Source organism: Acanthopagrus latus, chromosome 11 (genome assembly GCF_904848185.1).
Source record: "Acanthopagrus latus isolate v.2019 chromosome 11, fAcaLat1.1, whole genome shotgun sequence".
Taxonomy (NCBI): domain Eukaryota; kingdom Metazoa; phylum Chordata; class Actinopteri; order Spariformes; family Sparidae; genus Acanthopagrus; species Acanthopagrus latus.
Window position 1 is genome coordinate 10,771,851 of NC_051049.1, and position 17,242 is coordinate 10,789,092.

The 17,242-nt window shown below is 41.0% G+C and overlaps 1 protein-coding gene across 9 annotated transcripts in view; it reads right to left on the bottom strand.

The window, feature by feature from the left end:
* The window catches only part of tcf3b (transcription factor 3b), a 30,213-nt gene that overhangs the window by 6,167 nt on the left and 6,804 nt on the right, over window positions 1–17,242 (bottom strand). For 4 of the 9 annotated variants that reach the window (XM_037114244.1, XM_037114245.1, XM_037114236.1 and 1 more), the window contains 12 exons: window positions 11,680–11,753; window positions 10,956–11,028; window positions 9,765–9,805; window positions 9,406–9,538; window positions 8,437–8,483; window positions 3,510–3,609; window positions 3,314–3,414; window positions 2,545–2,668; window positions 2,339–2,397; window positions 1,528–1,603; window positions 884–945; window positions 481–672 (listed from right to left, as the gene is read on the bottom strand). In XM_037114244.1, the coding sequence (XP_036970139.1) occupies window positions 481–672; window positions 884–945; window positions 1,528–1,603; window positions 2,339–2,397; window positions 2,545–2,668; window positions 3,314–3,414; window positions 3,510–3,609; window positions 8,437–8,483; window positions 9,406–9,538; window positions 9,765–9,805; window positions 10,956–11,028; window positions 11,680–11,753 (1,082 nt within the window). The remainder of the gene's footprint in view (window positions 1–480; window positions 673–883; window positions 946–1,527; window positions 1,604–2,338; window positions 2,398–2,544; window positions 2,669–3,313; window positions 3,415–3,509; window positions 3,610–8,436; window positions 8,484–9,405; window positions 9,539–9,764; window positions 9,806–10,955; window positions 11,029–11,679; window positions 11,754–17,242) is intronic. The other 5 variants (XM_037114241.1, XM_037114242.1, XM_037114239.1 and 2 more) reach the window with 4 other exon arrangements.

The following is a 17,242-nucleotide window of genomic DNA, read 5'->3' on the forward strand; positions in this document are numbered from 1 at the left end:
ATGCAGGTTGTTTGCTCCCATTTGTGTGTGTTCAATGATATTTAACTCACTAAATGTGATGTATAAAAATACAATTACTCTCATTTGCTCAATTTTACTATTGACCAGCAGATGGCACAAATTATATCATGATTGGCATGTTTTGTTCCTCAAGGAAATGAACATAAGTAATCAAAGTTTGATAGATTTTTCCTCCACATTTCCTGCCAATTAGAACAGAAAACTTATTCTGCAACTTTTTGTGCACCGCATAAATATAATATACCCAGTGAGTCAATCAAGGTATCACATACATAACACAATTGAAATATCAAAATTGTAATTTGTATATAAAAGGTTTCAGGTGTTCAACAGTATGAATGGGATGAAAATCAGCCAAAGTAAGTGAACACTTATGTGTTGTTTTCACACACCATCAAAAGTCCAAATCTCTTTCAAACACACATAAATCAAACCTTTTGAGCAGGGTAGGTGACTCACCATAGCAGGATGTCTGTTGCTGAGGGCAAGGCTAGCATTGGGAAAAGCTGGAGAGAGGGCTCCAAGGCCACCGTTGTGTACTGAGGACAGCAGGCTGTGCATGTCAGAGTGGGTGCCCTCTAAGCCCTGGCCCACAGCATGGTTACGCAGTACATGAATTGCCTCCTCCAAACGGTCCTCCAGTTTACTCTGCTATGAAAATACAAGAGGCATTGCTTTATATCTCAATAAAACAACAAGCCAAGGAAAGCTTATAAATATACAGAGACACAATTGAATGACTTACAAAGTGCATGCGTACTTGTCTAAAACTAAAAGAAGCTTACAAAGGCTAGACAAATATGTTGTGACAACTTCTAGCTTCAAATTAGCTTTGATGTTGCAGAGAAATGTTTTTACATACCAATGCATGTGGTGGCCCTTCATAGTTGGGTGTGGTTGGTCTTTGCCACTGAGACTGAGCTCCTGCAGAGAGAAATAATTGGGACACTGTTCAGTGTTAATTCTTAACTTAACAGCAGATGGAGCTGCAGACACATTTCTGTGCTAAAGAACATTCAACATGCAGAGGATCATTTTGGCTCCAACAATTTCAACTGATTCATTTCTGTGTGCCAAAAACAAGGTTGCAATCAAACTGAACAAGTTAAATAAATTGGACTGATGTAGGTATTCTGAGTCAAAATTGAAATATTATCCAAATTTGTGGTTGCATGAGTGAGAATAAAGAAAGGATAAAACCACCTGAACTGAGTTTACCAACCACCTGATTGGTAAAATTCACTCAGTCGTTAGTTTAACTGGAATGTTACATCAAAGCAAGGCAGCATCTAACTGATCTGAGTAAAATTATGACAAGCTCTTTTAAGGAATAAATAAGATGTTTATGAACCTGTAGCCTTCTTCATATTGGTGTTTAAGATGAGAATTTAGTAGATTATCGCCTTTTATAGCCTTTCATTGCTTTGAAATAACATTAAGATTTTTTTGTGTATAAGTAGTAACATTTTGATACTCCTATTATCTGTATGCCAGAATTGAACTAACCTGCGATAGTCTGAGGAGATCCAGGAGTAGATGGAGCGGAGGAGAAGTTATTACTGTTGTGGTCCGACGGGTAAATCTGAAAGAATTGACCGAACAGCACAACAATATGGCACATTGTAAGACAACATTTTATTGATTTTCAATGCAATCTAGTTAAAGCATTGTTCAAATTTTTGCCAGGCAATTCAGCAGAAAAAGTCACAACAGTTCAGCTCCATGTATGTATGTGATATATTTGTGTCAAAATGGTCTTATGCCAGGTCATAAAATGTTTGGGTAAAATCAAAGAGTTACAGAAGATTAAATGAGAAATAATTAAGTAGGCAATTATTGATCGATAGGAAAATTCAACCTTATTGGGCAAATGTAATGTTTTCTGTCAGCCTGGATAAGTTTCATGGTTCCAACTTTGTTATTGGTAAATTTGCCTAAATATGAAATTGACAATCGTTTGCTTTGTTTCAAAATGATGAATTGACAGGTACACAAATACAATATCTGGGATTCCTGTATACAACAATAATGAGGTCCTTAAATGCCAATATCTTTTTTTTGGTGAATATTTTTGGAATTAACTGCCATTCATCTGTTTTGGATCAAAGCACAAACAACCAAAATAATGTGAAACCACCAATGAATTTTGTCAGCATCACCATCCGTAGGAATTTGCACTTATTTGTTATTTCTTCACACAAGTCATCCAACATAAAGGATTTTCATTTTGACAAGAGAAAAAAAACTCTTGGGATTGCTATTGTTTTATTGCCCAGCTCTAATGTAAAAATAACTAACAACAAACAGAAGAACTCACTGAGGCAAGAGCCTTCCCGATTTCATCTCCTGAACTGCCAGCTGTGGTGCCTCGGTTGGCTGCAGAGACAAAATAAATAATGTGAGTCAGATGACCCATTAATTTGTTTTTGGGAGAGAGAAAAAAAATCAAATGACCATGGGAGTTGAATCTGACAGACGCTACTGAGACACTTGTGTGATAAGCTCATTTTAAAAAGTTCTTACCCATGATGCCTTCACCGTTGATGGCAGGTGTGTGGTTGTAGGTGGTGGGGGCTGAGTGGAAGCCGTTGACTTCGCTGCTGTGCAGTGGATAGTTCTGTGGGGACAGAGGCAGGGGTTGACGATTCTGGAGAAGGGATAACAAGTAGCTCCATAAGGCACAAACACTCCTCACAGGAAAACAAACCAGTGTGACAAATGCATTTAGCTTCACGAAGAAAGTTAAAAGTTTAGATTTTTAACCTTATGTAGTGCTTAAAATGTTAACATAAAATGTATTTCATGCATCCAAGGTAATATATGCAGGCTGCCTACACCTTTTCCTCAAATTCAAGAACTTTTTAAGCATGTTAAACCTTTCCAGGAACTAGCATCTGTGGTAAATCACATATTTATATGAAAATATGTACTGTAAATTATGTGTTAACATTCTGCCGACGGGTGACAAATTCAAGGAAAACAGAACGGTTTCCTGATTCACAATGTGACATCTGTATCCTATATAAACAAGGCTGATCCAATGTAAAATTAAATAAAAACAACACATATTTTCAAAGCAGGTTCAAGCCTTTTATCCAAATTCCAACCACTGTTGGAACCTGGAAACTACCAAATTAAATTTCAAGCATTGTCACTGATTTCTAGCACTAATCGCACCTTGCATGTGGTTTTATTAAACAAAAGGAACTGACACATTTAAAGAGCAGATGATTAAATCTAATATTAACATTAGAAGATATGAGCCATTATAAAGAAAGAAAAAACAACCCACCATCCTGTCCTGTGGGTTAATTGCTGAGAAGGAGCCAGGCTGTCCGATATGAGGAGAGTTACCCAGCATGGCGGAGTAGCCAGAAGACGACCAAGGGTCTTCTGAGAAAAGCAGTGACACATTTGCAAAATGAAAATACCATAACAAATAGAATTACGGAGCAGATTCATTCCAGCACCGTCATGATTAAAGATACCTTGCATATAGAAAGAGCCGGGGTAGACAGCTCCTGGCTTGGCACCAGGATATCCTCCATTGTCTCTTGCGTACTCATCACCAGATGTGGAGGCATACACCTAAACAAAAGATATAGACAATGAGTCAGTGGACTGTTATTTCTTAAATCATTATTATAAAGTTAAACATCAGATATTTTATCATTCTGGATTTGTTTTTGTTTTTTTACGATGGTGAGCATCATGAGAGAGCAAGAAGTAGCATTCATCAATCCACCCTAGACTTGCTTTCTGGAAACCATTTAAGTACACCAGCGTCAAGTGGCCACAAGATGGCAAGAGGGAGTCTGCGGGCTGTGGAGGCAGGCCGGCTCCTCGCCTGTGGAGGAGAACACAGCGGCCATGCCATGCTGGGCACAGCGACGGCTTGAATCCCAGTGCACAGTGAGCACTTCCTCTAGCTCCCAGGACCCCAGTGACATCGCACTGCCTGGCCTGCAGCCCCTCCCTACAACACACTCAGTATCCACTTGCACACATAGCATGCATTCAGTGAGCCAACACACACACACCAACACACACACACACACACACACACACACCCACCCATGAACAGTCCGCTGGCAATACCTCCAAACTAGCACTATCACATTCTATATGGCAACAACAGAGAATCGGATTACAGAAAACAGCTCCGACGAAATTCAACATTTTATATTAGCACCTCTGAGAGTCCAATCACACATCCTTTCTGCATATTGCTAACAAAAATGGATGCCGGGCCTTCAGTGACAACACATCTTTGCGCTCCAAAGCCACACGGACAAGAGAAGCCCTCAGTTTTCACGACACCATCAGCCACCACTCAGTCCGTCTTTTTCCTCTCCTCCTCTGTAGTACATGGCAGACAGAGGAAGAGAGAACGAGAACGGAGGCTATGCTGCAAAGAATGCTAATCCAGAGAAGGGATTTTTTCTGTAATTTGATTTAACAGGGAGAAGTGGAAAGGGAATGGAGAGATGCACTTCTAATTACAGAGCCATCTGCCTGTTCCTGGACCACATCCAACTCCACAGGCAGCTGGGCTGAGGAGAGGGAGCGAAGAGAGGGAGAGAGAGAGATGGGGGCTGGGATCCAGTCAGCGAGAGAGAGAGGGAGAGAGAAAAAGAGAGAGATTGCAGTGTGTAGGGGGCAAGGGGGAGGATTGAGGGGGAAAAATGAAGGCCCTGATGATTTATGAAATGGGTAGAGAGATAAGGGGTGTTGAGGGGGGACAGGAGAAGGTAATCTAAATGACTTAAACAAAGCTTGATATGGCCAGGGGAGTGTGAAGGAAACAGGGGATTTAAAATGATCACGGTTAATTCAGGGGAAAACATGACGGAGATGGCTTCATTTAACAATAGGCTTTGAGTTGTTCTTTCACGGGGAACAATGTCGAGTGAATCCTGCTGCTCTAGATGGGAACAGAGGACTACACAATGACTGGTGCTGCTGGATAATTGTATTCTCAGGAAGAAAGGGGATTTCTAGGGTAAAATCCTCAACTAATAGGGGTTTAATGTAATTCAGGTTATGACCGTGTAAAGGTCTCTATGCTAGAAAAACATGGGTTGATGCAAGGGGTGGGGAGTAGATGAAGATTAACTTCAAACTAACCTCAAACCGCTTTACTCAACCACGAGGTTTTCAACCACATTAGTCCACTGGACAACTAGGGGGCAGAAGAGAAGTTCCTCCATGTTGTGTGATTGTTGCAGGTGAAAGGGGGCGAGAGTTCAGGGGGTGAGGGCAAGGATCTCGTGTACAGGTATCGGTGGGTTGCAGACGTCAGGGAACTTGAGGGGGAAATGAAAAATGGACTTGGCACTGCAGCTATTATTTGTCCATTTAATCATTTATGGTCTTATGATTAAAAGTAACAAAAGTAGATAGAGGAAAAAGAGAAGAGTATGTTGAAGAGAAGCAGTAGGGAGGGAGTGTGGGAGGGGAGGAGAGACCACAGGATCATCATCAGCAGTCATTAATCTGGGCTCAGACACGGGGCTAAGAGGCCTCGCAAGCACCGCGCCTCACAACTGGGTCACTCACAGGGGGAGGCCCACCCAGGCCATCATGTGGTGAAGCGTAGGCGGAGGGGCTGGGTGAAGTGGGGGAGGGGGGTTCACACACACGCAGACATCTCATCACTCGCATTAAAACCACGCGGCCATCGTTCACACTGCGGGGAATGACTGAGATTCAGACAGTGAAACAGAGGGGGCCCTGGCCAGACCAAGTGTTCACACTCAGCCTATGACGTCGTCACTGTGGCGGAGTGTGTGTACATGCAGCAGTTTCAGCAGCCACTTCAACACGACAACACCCTCAGGTGGAGGACAGCACTGATGTCATTTAATGCACACAACAATTTCTTGTTTCTTTAAACAAACAAGGGTTTAAGAAGTGAGCTCAGTAGCAAGTTCACCAGGTCCAACTCTTAGCCCACTCCATTCTATTAGTTGATCTACTATGAACCCACCCGATCAATGCAGCCGACTAAAGTAGCGGCATCTGTTGCAATTTTATCTCAAACTATGACCGAGTCAGAACGCAACACTAGTAACGCTTGACTTCACTTTCTGACAGATTACGCATCCGAGGCTCCATGACTTGGACCAAGCCAGCCATATAAATCCTTTGAATTTACTTCATGCATGTATTCAAACAAAAAAATCATGAGTCAAATTCAATTTCACTTTTGTTTTTGAATTCCGTGCAACATTTACGAAGATGATAAAATCACAGGGCAAGGACACAGCTGAAGTGTAGGTAACCTCAGACCCAAGAAACCTAATATTTTCTCTACTTTCACAGCGTAAAGCCCAAAACATACTTAACATATACAAGATGGTAAATTACATAATCTTTCTCTCAATCTTTCCATCCCCTTACAGTGCTGCTGGTGTGCTGTTTCAAGACGCCATGTTGAGGAGATGAGAAGGTTCCGTACCAGGTTTCTTTTAGGTCACTCTAGTCATCTGAGAACTACAGTAGCACGAGGAAAATGTTTGTGTAATGGCAGTATTTCATATTGATGATCCAGTGGCAGCTCAAGCAGCAGGACCAGCAATACTAACACATGGTAAACTACACAGTAGGGCCCTTTCTGACTTGAAATGTTTGCTGTCTTACAAAGATATGCATTGGTTTGGCCAGGGTCATAAAGAACTTTCATGTACACCATCTGTAAAGAAAAATTGTTATGAGTTAGAGTTTTGTTGAAGTGCTTTTCAAAGTGAGCAAATGGCCTCTGAACCTTCTTTGATCGACAGTAGCTATAACCGTATGCACGGACAGGCTGGACTCGACCGTAGCCAATGGAAATAATCTATAAATGGGCATGATGTGGGCAACTGCTGCTTGATTCGATTCTTTGTCCTTAAACTAACAGTGAGATTCATTCAGTATATATTCAAACATGTCAGGATGACTTGTGTTACCAGCTATGTGTGGTTGCCATCATCGACACACATCAGCTGCATCAGCTGCTGGGAATTCTGGGCCCACTGACAAAATGTGACACTTGGTACAGTAAATCAAAGCACTAGATGAGACTTCATACTGCTGCAACTAAGGACTGAGGCTCAACAGCACTCACACTAGAATTCACTATTAAATCTGCTTTACATGTTGAAATCTGTCTTACCTCTTTTACAATTTAAGGAACAAAAGTTACAAATACATTAATATTCAGGAACTAAAACTCCAAGATTGATATTCCAAGAAGTGAAACTTTGACCAGGCATCTTAGATATTTACTATTTAGCCAAAACAACTTCCTGAATGGTTTCAACTTTTAGTGTTACTGATGAAAAAGGGAGGAGATGAAAGACTCATCAAGAGATTGTTAGTGTAGCCTTAGTAGAGTGGAGCAGGAATAACTCCAAAACTAAGAACTCAGTTAGAATTTTTGCAAGCTTCAGAGATTTGTTTTTTCTACGAGATAAGCTGTGTCAATCCATACCACGATCATAAACTGTAAAGTTTCTGTGTCTGATAAATGGCTGCTAATAAGTAGCTAAACAATGCCAAATAGCAGTTCATTGACTCACTAGTCCGTCTTTACAGGTGTAGTTTAGTTGCAAACTATTCCAACTAAAACTTACACAACTTGCTATAAATGTACAAATCTACATGGTGCTGACAATGTAAAAATTCAACAGTGGTGTTGTTCAGTTATTTGCTAATGTTACTTCTGGTGATTTCATTTAAACTTAAAAAAAAAAACAAAAATAGAAGTGGGGTTGACCGTTAATTTTCTGCAATAATTCTAAATCCAATGAATCATTGTAGTGAATTTTTGTTGAGGAAACCAGAGGGATGCCATCTTCCAACAAATATACATCATCCATGCAGTACTCTATAAATGAAAGAAGCTCATTAGCATTACCAGCATCATTACCAACCTACTTGAACTCCTCATGCATTGAGCTGCCACAAACATATGTATCTTCATTGCCCAAATGCAGGAACTCTGTTCTTACTAAACATATAATTCAGAATCACACCACCGTAGAAGGCAAGTTGCTCGACTTGACAAGGCACCTCAAAATCCTGTAAATTTACTCGTCTACATGACATCCCGACCCAGAACACCACTTGAAACCACTTGAGTGTAGTGTAGAGACAACCACAGTGATGATGTTTATTGGGGCCTGAGTTGCCTGACTGTCAGCTCACTGAGAGTCTGACAGAGCAGAGGGTCTTTACCCCTGTCTGTCACAGAACTGCTCAAGCAGAGTGGGGAAAGCAGTGTGCAAGTGTATCTCTGTGTGTGTGTGTGTGTGTGTGTGTGTGTGTGTGTGTGTGTGTGTGTGTGTGTGTGTGTGTGTGTGGTGAGAGAGAGAGTAAGAGAGAAAAAGGACTGGCTGTGAGCTGTGAAGGCGAGCAGAAATAAGCTCTTACCGAGGACGGCAGGCCAGGGGGTTTCCGAATCTTCTTTGGCTGGGTGTCTGCATACAGGCAGGCCGAGACACAGAGAGAAGGTGAGAGACAAAAAACACAAATAAAGACTTAGCAAAGACACTTTTGCCAATGTTATGTCAGATCAGGTGGAGTCATTTCATGTACTCCAATTCCAACCACAGATCAGAAAACAGTACAGACGTGTAAGTATGTGCATGACTGTCAGTGTGAATGAATGTTGCTGTGCATTCATCTGTGGAGACTGAAAAGATCTGTCAGATGCAGACCAAAGACAAGACAAACAAAAGGGGGGAAAAAACTTAAACAATTGCACCAAAAATCTTAAAGAAAAGCCTTTTTTCTCTATTTGGGTCAATTTCATATCTATGCTCCTACAAATTAATACATTTTGGCATCAGTAGAATGAATTGGAACGATTATTACTACACTATCATATACTATTGGTTAAAAAAATAATAATCAATGATAGATTCATCATTTAAAAAAGACCCACTTCTTAAGATAGTTGAGTCTCATTCTCAACTCATCAAATACTGATGGCCAAAACATCAGAATGTGACATGTTGGGAATGAGTCTGAACAATCAAGTATTTAACAAATTGGACCTCCAAGCCAATTATTAGGCCATGATTTAGTGCTTCCAGCCTCTAAAATCTTTGGATACTCTGGTTTTCCAAGCCATTCTAGTAACTATCTTTGGATTTTGGGCTGTTGGTCTAAGTAAACAAGCAATTAAACCAATATGACCACACTGGCATCTGGGAAATCATAACTATATTGAATTCTGATGTTTGAGAGATCAAACCATCAATCAAGAAAATAATCTGCATATTCTCTGAAAATAATCATTAGTAGCACCCTAGTCAGATCAGGTATTAAAAATAGCATGAATGAAAACAAGGCAAGAAAGCAAGAAAGAAGTAAAGAAAGGAAAGGAAAGAGGTCTACCTATGCCTCCATCAGGCGGCCTTCTCCTCGGATTGTTGGGGTACGACGGGTAAAACTGGGAGCCAGATTTTATGCCAGAGGGGGACATGGCATCTGGGCTGGGCATCGCTATGTCGCTAGGAAGAAAGCCGGGCTAAGAAAAGAGAAGATAGTGAAACAAGGTTTTACTAAAAATACTTAGCGGGGCGTGGGAGAGCACAGTGGTTTCTCTTCTAGGAAATGAAGACAGTTAATTCAAAGTATTTAACATGAAAAGAGAAGTGAGAGAACGGGGCTTCCTTAATACTGACACATTACACGAATTTAGATCTCATACTCATAAAGATGTGGGAGGATGCAAGGAATAAGTATAAACATACCTGGCTTCCAAAGGGAGGGTACGGTGGCCTCTCATTTTTACCTGTAAGATTAAAGATTGTTTCATTGTAAATGCGAGTGAAACCAATAGGTGTGCATACACATTAAGAGGCAATGGTGTGTGTGCGAAAACAAATGAAAAGTAGGTTTTTCTAAAGTACAAAAAGTCCAGAGATGCCCTCCCCTTTTTCAGTACGCTCAGCTGCATAAAGCCGCCTGCCAGACAAAACCCTGGGGAAGGTTTCTGCTTCAGTGCCCTAACATCCCCAACACTCAACGAATGAACACAGGCGCACACACGCACATACATGCATGTAGGCACATACACATTTCGCCACCCAGAAAACAATTGGTAATAACGTATGCACAACAGCTGAATTATCAACATGATTATTTTAAAAATTGAGTGTGACAAGAGAACAGTCTCTCTGGCACCAAGAAGTAAATGTATACACTAATTAAAAATGTAATCATTTCTACTATAAGAGAGTCACTTTGAAAATTACTCTGAGATAGGAAACATTACGTGGACACTATTAGTGGTGTTGATATATAAATATCCACATAAACCATCATGCAAAAATATGAAATATGGATACTGTGTCAAAAATACACATGATGAGATCACAGCACAGATTTTTTATGCCTGTGGTTCTTTTATTTTTCAGTTTGTCTGGTTGTCTTTCCCCTGTTCATTCAGTATGATTGTTCATTTTGTTCACTATTATAATTAGAGTCTCTCCACCACCCTACACTGGCACTCTGAGTTTAAATCATTAGAAAAAGAGGAGACAAACACAAAGCAAACAGAGTTAAAAAGAAAAAATTGACTTATATCACAATAAAATAGTTATTGTGCATTTGTTTGAGAGTGATAATGTTTAGGTTACAGACTGAACACTAGTTAAACTTTAATTTGTTTAACAGACTAAGAGTGGACAGTAGTACAGTTGACATCTCTCAAATTTCCTTAACATTTCATGTAAATATATGAGTTTATTATTTACTCTGTTATTGTCTAATGTTGTTGTTTGCAGTACCAAGTTATTCACCTTAAAATTATCTTTCTGTTGCCTGGTGTTGCTCAGCAATTGTGCCGTCGGGTTTTCCTATGAGGTGGTTTTGTGTTGTTGGAAAACCTACAACTCTATAAACTTAAAGTGGTACAAGAAGGAAGCCAAAGTAGAACATACCAGCGACCCCTGAGCTGATGAATGGAGAGGACAAGCCTTCATGCTCATTGTAGTGGGATCCTTCGGCGTAGCCCTGTAGGAACACACAAAAAATAAAAAGATAAAATGTAAACAAAAACATGCAGGCTTTCAAACTGGACAAACAATCTAATACAACCACAGACCTAAACCACTCTTTAAAGCTGTCCCTGGCTTGTGTGCACACCTATATCGCTTAGTGGTTACCCTCCCTCTGCTTTTCTGTCTAACTAACAGGATCCATGCCAAACAAATCTGCATCAGCTCGGGGGATTCAAACCGACTTTCTTAATTATCAACTTGTGGTAATCAAAGCCTGCTGCATCTATTTCACCCCCTGTTCCTTGTATTTACACAGAGTTGTGCCAAGACAGTTACAGCGGATGTGAAGCTGCAATTACCGGTGGGCTTCCACAGAGGTTCGAGGCTACTAAAAGCTTGCCAATGCAGGATCCTGAGCCAAGGTTATTAGGTAGAAAGTAAAACTACCACTTCAAATCAAACATGGCACACAGCATGAAGAGTACTAAGCTGTTGTGGTGGTAGGGGGGAGAGGGAATGTGTGTGCTTCCTCTATGGCAGAGTGATTAACTGAACATGTGTGAGTGTGTGACAATATCATGGCATCTGGTGTTAATGCTTAGATCTCCAAACTTAAAATCGTGTGCGACTTAAGAGTGCGAGCTTGTGTGTATTTAGATCTTACCCGTCCTTGGCTGAAAGAGGGGCTGTTCTGTTCTGCCGAGCCCCAAGACCCAGAGCCGCTTCGCTCATCTATTGCTGCAAGAGGACATATTCATATTATTTACATGTAGGAAACCAGCACGTTAATCTGAGAGAAGCAAAAATCAGGTTGGACTCATGCTAATATTTAAGCAACCCCAGAAATTAGTGAATATATTTATTAGCCAGTGTGTCACTGCATATATGTAGAAACCCCCTGATGTTGGAGTCATATCAAGAGAACCTGTCACCATGTCCTCCTCTAAACATTCGACATCATTCAGTGGCCACAATAGGCTTGCACAAGCAAGGAGATAGCATCACTATTGATCAAAGACGGCGTCGTCGCATTCAACATGCAATGCTATGTTACACAATTTCTGAAAAAAATAAATAAATAAGAGGAAAAGCTGCTCAGTGTACCCATTAGTGTTTATTACGGTCACTGAATAGCAGAAAATTAACCATTCACGTCCCTAATGCAATTCAAGAGGATGAAATGTCATCTTATAAGCCACATTCAAATTTGCTCTCAGTCAATCTGACACATACAGACAAATAACAGAAAACAAAATGCATAAAGCCAAAACATGAACCACACTGTTTTAGGTAAAGAAAGGACCGATGTGTGGCACAAAGGAAAAACACAGCCAAAAGACTGGTGGAGCAGAAAACTCCAAAATACCCCCATCATCCCCTTCTCCCTGTCTTATGCACTAATGCTATCCAGGCTCTCTGGAGACACAAGCCTTAATTGCATGCTGATTTGCATAATTGTGCATATTAATGCGGTTTCCTTATGAATATTCATATTTCGTCTTTGATTTTTGCCTAATTAAAAAAATGTGTGTGAGAAAGCAAAAGAGAGAGTGAGCGGGTGGAAGGAGAAAGCAAGGGGACGAGAGAGAGAGACAGACAGAGAGAGGGAGAAGGGGGAGAGAGAGGGAGGAACAAGAGGGAAGGCAGAGTGAGAGGGGTCTGGGCGAGATCAGCAGCCTGGCTGACGAGCAAGAATGAGTGATGAGACTAACAGAGCGGTGCAAGCACCTACACACGCTGCGACAGCCGTGATCTATGGAGCTGATGCCAATGGCATGGAGAATCAGGCGAGCAGGGAGGAGAGGGGACCTCGAAAGATCGGCCTCGCTCACTGTCACATCGGCCCAGCTGAAAGGCCATGCCACTAATAAAGCACTGTACCACAGTCAACCATGTCCAATGGCACAGGATGCTGGTGACAGGCTCACGCTAAATAAAGACGACAGACTTTGTATGAAGACGCTTCAGCCAGAGCTTGGTGCCATGAAAAGTAATATCAAATTAGCGATATAAAAATCCACTTCACAAATGTGAGACGTCAACAGAGAGCTTGTCTGCTTCCAGCCAAGAAATGAATGGATGTATTTTAACTCAAACACCTTCCTTTTCTCCCCACTTATTGACACTCTATCTCCTTCCAAATTGCTGGCAAACCTCAAAGTATTTTCCCATGTACAACACGCTTAAAATTTGTAACGGGTAACCCACAAAATTACACATCATCACTGTCAACAACAACCTGCACCAAGTCAGCCAAACGAGCCAACAAGTAGAGTTAAGAGAAAAAACTTCAAAATCTTCACACAGCTATTTTCAATACTCCACCCATATCCCTATAAAGCCTCCATTTGGCCAGCGGGGGTGTAGAGGATAGAGTGAGAGCACGGCTGTGCAGGAGAAGTCTGACAACATTGTTTCACACTTACTGGAGTAATTAACTCAGAGGCAATTAAAACAAGGTGGAGAGCTGCTGAGGTGACACTGACGCTCAGCCAGCCTAGGAGAGCCCAGCTATGCCAGAACAGAGATCTTTCTATTGTTGTTAATCTCTTGTCATGTGTAATATTGAGAGACAACCAAAATGATTAAAACAACCCTCCAAGCTTCACATGCTGTTAAAAAACATTAATCAATTGGGGTCACATGCTACACTGGCCACTACATTTGAGATGATTATATTGGGATTGTGGGTTTGCTTCTGTGTTGCTCTCGTACAAGCAAGTAAGCAAGTTTTAAAGACTAATTGTAAAATGAAGATATGCACCATTCAAAGTAGGTCAGCGATGTACTCCTACATCAATTATTTTGGCCAGTAAAAATATTTTTAGTGCTTTGTTTTCAACCAACCCGTCGCCTGTGACCTAAAAAATTTGCTTCAACAGTCCGTATTCCCAATGAAATTTAAGGGACTAACACAGATCTGCCCTGATGTGGGCTTTATTTCATCCTCATTTCATCACTTTGTTCAGTCTTGAAGTTTTTTATTTCTCTGGTCGCCTGGTAGTATTGCTCTACAATACATAATAAAAACAATAAAGCCATCACACCGTTGTTCTCAGCTACTGTAGATGCCTTAAATAGATGCAACTGATTATCATGACATCCAATAGTCAATGTGAGAATGGCATATCAGTGGCGATACACCTCCTTATGTAGTCTATAGACTCCTGCATTTACATCACTGAAGCAGAAAGCTTTCAATGGTTCAACAATCCTTTGGTAACAATACAATGAAACCCATAATTCCTTGGATTACAAAATATAAATAATGATAATCCATAATTACCTGCTTCAGATGGCTAATACTGATAAAATGCCTGATAATTTTAGATTTTTTATTTTTTTTTAAAAAGGTATTTTCCTGTAGTTAATGCAAACCCGAGCACATCGTAACAGCTCTAATAAGATTTTACGTGTAAAAACTTAGATGTTTGGCTCCCTAAACCATCTACTCTTGAATTGCAAATCGATGTTAAAGGTGTGTAGATGTTGCATTTGTTAAGCCAATGAAAGTAATTTGGTTTCAGATTATAGGCTCCATTGAATTTTTATAATTAGACACGACCAATATAATATAACTTTCCCAATATTTAATTAACTGACTATGGTATGTACTGATTTGCATTGCTGCTCTCTCAGTATGTAGATCACACTTGTAGGATACCAAAGACTATTTCAAGAGTGTATCAGATCGTGAGTACTGTAGTTCATACTAACTAACAAGTCCAATACAAAAATCTATGACATCTTCAGACAATGGACAATCAGACTGAAGCTACATAAAGCACAACGTGATCACAAAGCGACGAGAGTTTCAAGAATCAATTGACATGGTGCCAGAATTGGAAAATACAGTTAGGACTGAAATTGAGCTGCGCCATTAATCGCAGTAACTGCAATTACTTGGTGAACATAAAATGAGTCAATAACAGAATAATAGATTATGCTCTGGGCAACAGTACTTCAGAAGTAAGAAAACATGTTTGTTGGGTGCGGACCCAAACAAGTCACCATTGTGATTTTTATAGCTTTTCAGTGAAAATAACTATGATGCAGATATCATTTATACTAATCCTGAGTCCTAAATATCTGTTAAAATGATCACTATAAGATTTTGCAGCCCTGGATTGAAGATACCCTGAATTATCTATCAACTATACATGCACACAGGAAATGTAAAAAGGACATCCTGTGTTGGCATGAAAACAACAGGTTCTCTGGACATACATCACATCCATCCAGATTTTGGCATAGTTGGTGCGAATGTACTTCCAGTGAAAGTCACATGGCAAAACAAATACTGACTCACTGACAACCAGAACCCAGAAAAATATTTATTTTCTAAGCCACAAAGCCTTCTCACGGCTGCAGGCTCTGAAAACATCTAATTTATTTGAAGAAGGAAGCCACTCTCCTTTGAGATTTCCTCTTTCGGAAGGGTTAAGATTTTCCAACTACAACCCAGCACTGCACAGTGAAATACATGACACAATGCTGCAGGCGCGTGCAGGTATACAACTGAGAGAGCAAGAGTCAAACGCGGTGCTAGTAAGCTAGCCACCAAGAGAGACCACATGTGTAAATTCACAATGTTGTTTGTTGTGATCTAAGGGAAGCGAGCCCGTCGTGCCCTGTGTATTTGTGTGTTTGTGTGTGTGTGAAGGGGGTTAGAGACGTTGCCAGCAGCTGCAGAGGTGACAGAGGGGACGCCTGCCTGAAGGCTTGTGGGCTTGGCCAGCTCCCACCACACCGTCACACTCTGCCTCCCCTACTTCTCAAACATCCCACACTTCTTGCCAATCCTCTCCTCTTTCCTCTCCCCGCCACTCTACCCGACACACCCTACCCCACACACACACACACACACACACACACACACACACACACACACACACACACACACACACACACACACACACACACACACACACACACACACACACACACACACACACACACACACACACAGGCCACTAAGGAAGGGAAAAGGACGCCTAATGCAATTAGCACCCCTCTGAGCACTTTTGTGTTGATGAATAGAGGTGGTCTGGTGGGCCACTAGGCTGCTTGCTGCCGTTCCCGCGCTGCTGGCTCGCTGAATATACAAGCTGCCTGAGTGACGTCATAAATGGACACTGCGCTTTAAAGGCCATAATTTCTTTGATAAATAGGTTTCCTGGAACAAAGCCATATCATATCTTGGAATAAAAGAAATCTATTGGAGCGAGTTTCAAAAGACCGCTGTGTTGAAAATGAAGTCAATACACTAAAAAAGTAATGATAATAATAATAATAATAATAATAATAATAATAATAATAATAATAATAATAACAACAACAACAACAACAACGTCCACATGATCTGAAGCTTCCAGTTTCCTTCCACAAACAAACTTGTACATGTGAAGATCTGTACATCTCCCTAATATAGACAGACTGTTTTCTCTGTACCATGTGAGTTACAACATGAAACAGATCTACGAGAAACTCCTAGGCAGGAATTCGCAGATGTTAGCATTTTGACTCCCTTGTGCTATTAGAGGGTACCTGCAGATCACCCAAAGTTAAATGGGACAGCTTGAAGTATCACATTAAAATGGGTGTCAATGACCGAGAGCCACACTTTAGGACATGAGGAGGGGGGAAGGAATTAACTCCTCACTGCTTAGTAATTGCCTGCTGTAATAGAAACAAACAGAATCCTGCCTTCCACAGGCTGATCCCTCTATTCAACAAGCTCCCTCTTCCACTCTGGCCACTCACTGCATGCTGGGCCAGTTTAAGAGGCTGCGAGCTGGGGGTGAGGGACATTGTCTCGGACTCGAGCCATTTCCTGCAGATCAGTGGGGGTAAGAGCCCTGTGCCGTGTTGGGGGAGGAGTGTTTTACACTTCAGGGTGGGGGAGTCGTTTCAAGTCCATAAGCCCCTTTTTTTGCCTTTGTTCCTCAGTGGCCAAGTTCTCACTCTGGGGAACACTGGGGAGTGTGACTTGATTTCACACGCCAGGTTGGCAGGGTGACAGAGTAACGAAAGTAACACGACTTACTAATAACATTCAGGAAGAGAGAAAAAGCCCACTCAAAAGCTTCAGGTGCTTGAGGAGGATAACTGCAGAGACTTTGCACCTTAAAAACAGTTCAAGACTAAAGAATAAGAAAAAATGATCTGACAGCTGTTCAAATAAATTCATGAAAACACATTAATAAATCTTCACAGTTCATACAAAG